Source organism: Folsomia candida, unplaced genomic scaffold, assembly GCF_002217175.1.
Source record: "Folsomia candida strain VU population unplaced genomic scaffold, ASM221717v1 Fcan01_Sc003, whole genome shotgun sequence".
Classification (NCBI taxonomy): Eukaryota; Metazoa; Arthropoda; class Collembola; order Entomobryomorpha; family Isotomidae; genus Folsomia; species Folsomia candida.
In genome coordinates, this window is record NW_019091195.1 from 9,052,865 (window position 1) to 9,060,759 (window position 7,895).

The window sequence follows — 7,895 nt, forward strand, 5'->3', positions numbered from 1 at the left end:
CAAAAGTCACGGCTATCGGCTATGAAGACCAGACAATGAGTGCATGTGTAACAAAACGACGACTCTTTAAGTGAAATGGAGCATAAAATGGAGTAATACTATTGTTACAATAGTCTAAATTTGTCGTATGCAACAATGCAACACACGGAAAGGGTTGACTGGTCTAATTCCTTGCATGATTTTTCCTTCGGCATAAAACATTTATGGTGAACACCTGGACCAAGTAACTTGTTCTTTCTCCACGTCTGTTATGCATAGTATTTCATAGTATGATGTATCTTATTCCATGCGTGCGTGCACCTTCAATTTATGAAATAAGTTGATATGCAAAGAAGACGCAGGGAGAGAGATGGTCCCGGAGAACGGGAAGCAGAGAAAGGGTTAAAAAAGTTACATCATTCATCGTCGGAAGTGTTTACGGTGGTGGTAGCGGTGTTGGTGGTGGTGGTGATCTGCTGGGATATAGTGTATACTTCTATTATGCTATAAAAAATCACCTACCTATAGATAGATAGTACGTACAACATACAGTATTAGTGGCTGGAATTTTGAGCGTGTTGTGGCAGCAGCGCTGCAGAATTGGATAAGTTGTAAAAAGACAAATGAAATGAATTGGTCAGACTTGTCAGGCTTTCTGCATGACAATTATGACGAGAGTCCAGTTCATCCAATAATATTCAACTCATGATCTCTTCTCCAGTTATCTACCAGTGCAGTGTAGCGTCGCTAAACCATCGAGAAAAAATCTCATAATTACTTAAAGTTGTGGTGTATGAATGATATGGTGAGTTAATGTCATTATTCTTCTTCTCCGGTTCCCAAATTTGAACTACGAGCAATCCAGTAACAAAGGCAGCCGGCGCAAAATAACGAGTTTTTTTTACCGAAAAAAGGTGTCAAATTCACAATTTTTCCAAGTGACTGAACTCAAGCCTAAATTAGCTAGTTGGTTATACCACATACATGCAACACAACTAATTTGCAGCTTGATAGGCGCAAGTATAGACTTGATTTAGTTTATTCGAGTGTATTTAATAAAGTTACCACTATACACAGTTATTGTACAATACAACTAATCACGCTTATCAGTCACAACTAGACAGTATAATATGGTCTAAAAGGACACTTGAATTATAGTGGTGACAATGACATTCATGAACAATGTGCCGCAATTATAGTCGAAATTAACGATACACAACGCGATGGAAGTCTTAATCCAAACCATTCTTGGAGTTGGATTAAGGGCTCGTCGTGACCTTTTCTAATGTCGTCTGATGATGAAATGAAGGACATGGTTGGCGGATGGTGAGTTACTTGGGAATAAAATTAAATGCAATTTAATTGGTGGGTGCATTAAGTTGGTTTAATTGTTGCATTTTTAAAAATTAAAGTTGTGTATGTTCGGACGAGAGGGGTTGGGACGAAAACCCTTTGGTATACTGCGATGGTCAAGGTCTGCACTAATTCCTTAAGGATGCATGGCTTTAAAGACTCATGGCGTCGAAAACAATAATGATATGCATTCATATTTTCTTTCAGGCTGCAATGTTGCGGTACATCAAGCATGCTACGGTATTGTGCATGTGCCCACAGGTACTTCACTTTTTTTACACCTATTATTGGTAAATTAAATAAACTATGCTTATTTAATACTGATTCATTTAGGCCCATGGTTTTGCCAAAAATGTCAATCACAGGAAAGGTCTGCCAGGGTGGTACGTAAATATCGTGTGCGTGGTGTATGTAGATCTTTTTTAATGAATAATAATGCTACCTTGCAGAAATGTGAGCTATGTCCAAGCCGTGATGGAGCCTTAAAGAAGGGTGAGTCAGGAGTGCATAAGATAATACAACACACGTCAACTGATTACTAACTATTTGGTTTTCCCTTTCAGCTGATGTGGGGGGTGGGTGGGCACACGTCGTATGTGCGCTCTATATCCCGGAAGTCCGTTTCGGAAATGTTACGACAATGGAACCCATTCTGGTATTACTTTAGTTCAAAACAATAATAGTACAACTAAAATGACGTGACCGACATAAAAATGTTCAACCTTATCAAACTTTGAACTTTAGATTTCATTAATTCCCACGGATCGATTTGGCCGCACGTGCTATATTTGTGAGACCAATAACAGGGGCTCCAAAGCTACCGCTGGGGCGTGTATGCAGTGCAATAAACAGGGATGCAAACAAACTTTCCACGTAACCTGCGCACAACTGCAAGGTAGTTAAGTAAATGCAGAGAGAATTAATGCATTATATCAATGTCATGCATTATTATATTTATGGAATATTATTATTAGGACTGCTATGCGAAGAGGCTGGAAATATGGATAACGTAAATATTAATTACTTATAAATGAAAAATGACTATAGTGAACAGGCGTCTGCACACCTTAAGTAATGTTTTCCATAATTGTAGGTTAAATATTGCGGTTATTGTCAATATCATTATGGGAAATTGGTAAAGACCAGCATCAATTCCATAAATAATTCATTTCACAAGATATCTAATTGTAAAATTTCTTGATAATAACACATAGAAAACAACCAAAAATATGAACGTGAAAATTAAAATTATTCCGCCGTTCCGCCCGGTCCCCAGTAGCACTAGTAATAATACGAATGCCGATTCGCCAGGAAGCTCGCCAGAAAAAGAAAAACCTGGAAGCAAGCAACCAAGCTCCACCAGTGACGAAAGATTGTCATCGACAACTTCATCAAGTAGCTTATCCAAAAATCACGGGACGGGAGATTATACTCCAGCAAGGAAAACAGGAAGCAGTAACAGTATAAGCCCAGATAATAGTAAAAACAACAAAAAAACCAGCCATTCCTCTGGAGGAAAGTCTTCAGACAGTTCATTGTCATCGAAATCAACTAGTAACAATGCTGCAGTAACGCCAAAGATTGGTGGGTGTGGTTCTCCTACTACTTTCCCTCGTCGACAAAGATTGATAACAATTAATAACGCCTAATTTATCATTTTCAGCTCAACCCATTCTTACTCCTGCTACTTTCTCAACAGCTCCACATTCAAATTCAAAGAACCTCGAAAAAGAAATTGAGGAAAAGTCTGTAACTGACCTTGGTGTTGAAGGTAATCTCCAGCCCTCTTGTAAGAAGTTGACAAAGGAGAGTGACACAACATCAAAGGAAGACAATTTCACCGTAAAGTTGGAAAGGGTGGATAATCCACTATTGAAGGTTTAAGTTCGATAAGCTTAAGTTCGACGGTTAGAGTAGGACACAGGGTTGTAGGTCATGTAATCTGTAACATTGCATGTTATAATGTTTCATTTAAAGGTAACAGGTTACGTCCCGTGCAGGTTACAGGTTACTAACTAATTATGCCCCACATTGAGGTATGGTTCGTATTTTAGTCGAGCAAAGTGAACAGGTTAGCTTATACTAAGTACGCGGAAAGCATGAAATTTACGAGAGCCAACTAGTAAAACTAGCTAGGAGAGTTTTCTGTGTACCTCGTATAACTTAACCTTTTTTAGAAATATCTCTGTAACTCTATGGGCAATTATGCCTGAAAGGGTTTTATGCTGTAAATCAACTTTAACCTAACCTGCGCGCTTAAAATCCAACTACCCCCCCTACCCCCCCCCCCCCTTTGTAACTTGTAACCTGCTGGGACGTATCCTGTCACATGTAAGCTTTAAAGGAGACGTTATAACATGTAAGGTTACAGGTTACGTCCCCTAAAACCCTGTGCCTTACTCCAAGCCGTTCGACAGATCCGGTGTTAGTTGGGTGTAATTGAAGAATATGAATTTAAATTGAAGGGTACTTCTTCGAAGAAAGACTTTAGCAGTACCTTACAGCTGAAAGAAGTTGTGACTGGAGCATTGGACAGGTCGTCTAGCAAATACGATCACGCGAGTTCTGGACTAGGAGGCAGTAGCGGGATAGATCGACATTCTCATCACGGGGAGAAGCCAGCACCTCCGGATATTAAACCTCATGTTACGGTAACACCAAATAAATAAAAATGCATTATTTACTTAATTAATTCAAATTCAGCTGGACATGTGTACGGATCCATTATATTAAATAATATTTTATAGCTGACACCCATCCCAATGCGTGGATCTAGAATAAGTCTTACAAGAGGTGATAGCGACGAGAGAGAAGAAAAAGAAAAGGAAATCTCGTCGTCGACGGCCAAAAATAAATCACCTGTTGGAAGTTCTATGCAATTCAGGTAAGATTAGAGACTTTAAATGAAAACCTCTCTTTATGGATAATTAAAATATTTCTTATAAAAAACTAATTGACACGTTTGTCCGATCTGACGTATGATGGTTCTTAGAAAACTAATTAATTATGTATCATAATACTTATACATAATTAATTTCATAGCTCTTTCGGACAGAAAATGAGCAATCCTGTACAATCCGCATCAGAGCTATTAGAGGTGAATTCAAAACTATCAAAACATTCTGCTGATGCTAGCTCGCCAAACGAGTTCCCTTCAGACAAGTCTGGTCCCCCTTCTAAGAGATCAAGGTATATATTTAGTAGTTTATATAATTATTTGATTTATTCAACAAATAGTCAACAAATAGTTGAATAAGTCATCAAGTACATAAAAATAAATACGTAAGTAGAATACTTAATGATCAGGTAAAAAAAGGTGTGCAGAAAAATCATTAGAATAGGGCATTCGCTAACCCTTGTCCTTGGCTACTCGAACCAGTGGGGTCGCTCCTATAAACATTTTGAAATTCCAACTTACTCATAAGTTATTTTAGCCTAATTTTGAAATTTCATCTTATAGCAAATTTTTAGTCGGCTTAGGTCGACAGATGCATAAATGGATGCAAAGATTTCTTTGTTAACGCTTAGAAGATGCTGCGCAACAACCAGTAGTAATTCCTCATTTACTTGTATTTTTAGAGGTGCAAGTCGGGACGACGAGCGTGGCAGGAAAACCCCTACCAAGGGACGAGGGGGTGGACGTAGAGGTTCTGCTCATTCTGGCTACAAGCGGGACAACTTTATGGATGAAAACTCAAACGAGCCCATGGAAGTTGGAAATATGAGTAAGATATTACTATAAATACTATTATTACTGGGAGTTTATATTTTTAACGTTTATAATTTGGTTACAAAATCTTGAATTGCCAACAGGTACATCACGTGGAGGTAGAAATGGAAAGAAGCAGCCAGGCGGATCTCGACTAATGGGGCGACAGGCTGGTGACGATCCTCCTGCGCCCACCCTTTCTCAACTTAAGGCCCAAATGGAGTCAGCTGCAGGTGGAGAGACAGCTAGCAGTGGTAGTATCAACAACAACAACAGCGTTGGAGTTTTACCAACTCATATGTTTGGAAATGCACTGAACCCAGCATCATCGATGGCACAAAGAATGGTAGATACTTTAAGCCAAGAAATGGAAGCTGTGGCTGCTGCAGGTGCTGTTGGAATTCCAGACATTGTACCTCCACCAGCCCCTGTTGTTGGAATTACTCTTCCAGGAAAATCTTGTACGTTGAATAAATATTTTCTAGATATGTTTTACCTATTTATTGACCTTATTCTTCATCTGTTACTTTGTATAATTGTTTATTTCAACTGTTTTTAGCAATAGTGAATGGAACTTCTGGTTCAACTACTTCCACGCTCCCCAGCGCTTCGGGATCTGCACCCCAGACATTAGAACAACTTCTTGAACGGCAATGGGAACAAGGATCCCAATTCTTGATGGAACAAGCCCAACATTTAGACATTGCTCAACTATTGTCTTGTTTGAACCAATTGAAACAAGATAACCGGGCATTGGAGGAACATGTAAATTTTCTTTTTTTCTAAGGACTTACGTTTTAAATAAAGGCAATGTGGATTAATGAATTGCCTCGACTCAGAAATATTTTATATTTTTTTTCTTTTTCTTTATAGGTTGGTACTTTGGTACAACGGCGTGATCAGCTAATTGCCATAAACGCACGCTTGAGCATCCCATTAGGAAATTCCAGCGCACTTGGACCATTGGCTCCCGCATTTAACAACAATGTGAATGGTATCTCAGCACAAAACGGCCACGGGACCCCTCCGCCAAATTTGTCTGCTCAAGGTGTGACCCCTCACTCGAGCATACCAAAGGGTTTACAAGTGAACCCTTCAACCCCATCGCCTCAGCAGCAACAACATGCTGAATTAATGATGCAGTCAACCCGGCACGGCCACAGAGAGGAGCGAGTTTACCATTCGGAAATGCAAGGTATATTTGTCTGAGAATGACGTGAATTTAACAATTTAATATAACTTAATTGTTTAATATATTTCTGTTGCTAATGTTTTTGCAGTGTCTCGGGCGGAAATCAGCGTTGCTCATCCTACTTCAAGCCCACATGGTCATGGTCATCAACAAGGGCGACAGAATGTTGCCCCCTACGGATACTCGGGTTCCACCCATTCTAGTGGTGGTGGTGGCTCTGTTGGTCAACCATCTCACCACTCGAATCAACCATCGTCACATCATTCTCATCGTGATGGTCGTTGAGTTCTGGCTTTCGAGAAGAGTGGGTACTGTATATTATTCAACTAAATCTCAGGTTCTGTCACGCTTTTCAGTTTCATCCACAAATATTTCCCTAATATTCCTATTATGGATCATTTCCATAAGCAGTATACATATGTATGCTATTAGTATGCTGTCCGCTGTGCTCTTGTGTTCATAAGATCTCATGTCATTTGCTTATATGTATGATACTCTATATTTTGGAAATATCTATATTCTTTCGGATCCCGTAGAAAAGGACTTCAAAAAACAACACAGTTCATTGAGTTTAAAATTCGGGATATATATCTGATGAGCAACTTTTCTTAATTTATTCGTATTATAGTTTTCCTACTTGTATAAACTTCAACCATACCACCAACAAATATACAAATTAACCGAGTAAAACTTCCGTAAAAAATTATGTACAAAGAGTAAGTAATTGATAGTGTATGTAAGTAGTTAGTTGTGTAACAGTAGAACATTATACTATATATGCGTTGATTGTATTTCTAGATTTTCTATTGGTTCACGTATGCCAGTAAGGAGAGTGTGTATTTCCTTCTTTGTGTAGTATTTTTAAAATAAGAACATATGCCAAAAATGTGTATGTATAGTTAATTATAAAACAATGTAAGTAGTGGTTGGACTTATTGTCCGCGTTTTGTAATGGAGTACAAAATTGATTTCATATTACTTTTACTTCTTGTAGTTGTAGTCAATATGTATATTACATACTCTATAGTTCATGTCAAATGGGACTTGAGTAGTTCGTACATCACATGTTTAATATTTTGTAACTTTATAAACTTTGTTGTCTAAAAAATACTAATAAAATTCCAGATAATTTCATGATTGACATTCAATTCTTGCAAGATTATTTTACAATAACAATGCAAATGATTACATGTACGAGTTACTGAATTATTAGGTTTTAAGATGCTTTCCATCCTCCTCATATATATTCTCTCCAAATAATTTCGCATACATATCTAACTATATTTGGCACGACGAGTAATATCACCTAATTTCATAAGTTTTGCTCATTGCAGTTATTCAATCTTGGGCTTGTATAATTTTATTGAATATAGTCAATAAATTAAGGCGTCCCTTCAGTTGTCCGACTGAACTGATTTGATGAAGTATTCGACCAAACAATGCATCATTTATAATTTTATGAATATGACGAACATTACATCAGTTCCTTTTAGACTAAATATTGGCTTCCTCCCTCACACTCTAGTAATTCAATTGAATTTGCATTGCTCAATTACAAACCGCATTGAAGCGCATTTTGTAGCTGCGAGCAAATGCGTTCCTTCACAAAGTTTGCAACTACTTGCACCTACCTCTCTGTTAAGAATGAATCCACGAGCAAAT

At 38.1% G+C, this 7,895-nt stretch overlaps 1 protein-coding gene across 1 annotated transcript; it reads left to right on the forward strand.

The window, feature by feature from the left end:
* Window positions 1-522: 522 nt before the first annotated feature.
* LOC110847180 (protein AF-10) lies at window positions 523-7,377 on the forward strand. The gene is made up of 19 exons (XM_022094058.2): window positions 523-1,305; window positions 1,392-1,453; window positions 1,540-1,593; window positions 1,666-1,715; window positions 1,782-1,824; window positions 1,896-1,987; window positions 2,077-2,227; window positions 2,307-2,341; window positions 2,426-2,467; window positions 2,547-2,916; window positions 2,996-3,210; window positions 3,798-3,983; window positions 4,080-4,216; window positions 4,375-4,521; window positions 4,912-5,057; window positions 5,146-5,502; window positions 5,601-5,806; window positions 5,915-6,236; window positions 6,322-7,377. The coding sequence occupies exons 1-19, from the start codon at window positions 1,265-1,267 to the stop codon at window positions 6,516-6,518; spliced, it is 2,853 nt and encodes a 950-aa protein (XP_021949750.1). The 5' UTR covers window positions 523-1,264; the 3' UTR covers window positions 6,519-7,377.
* Window positions 7,378-7,895: the final 518 nt, after the last annotated feature.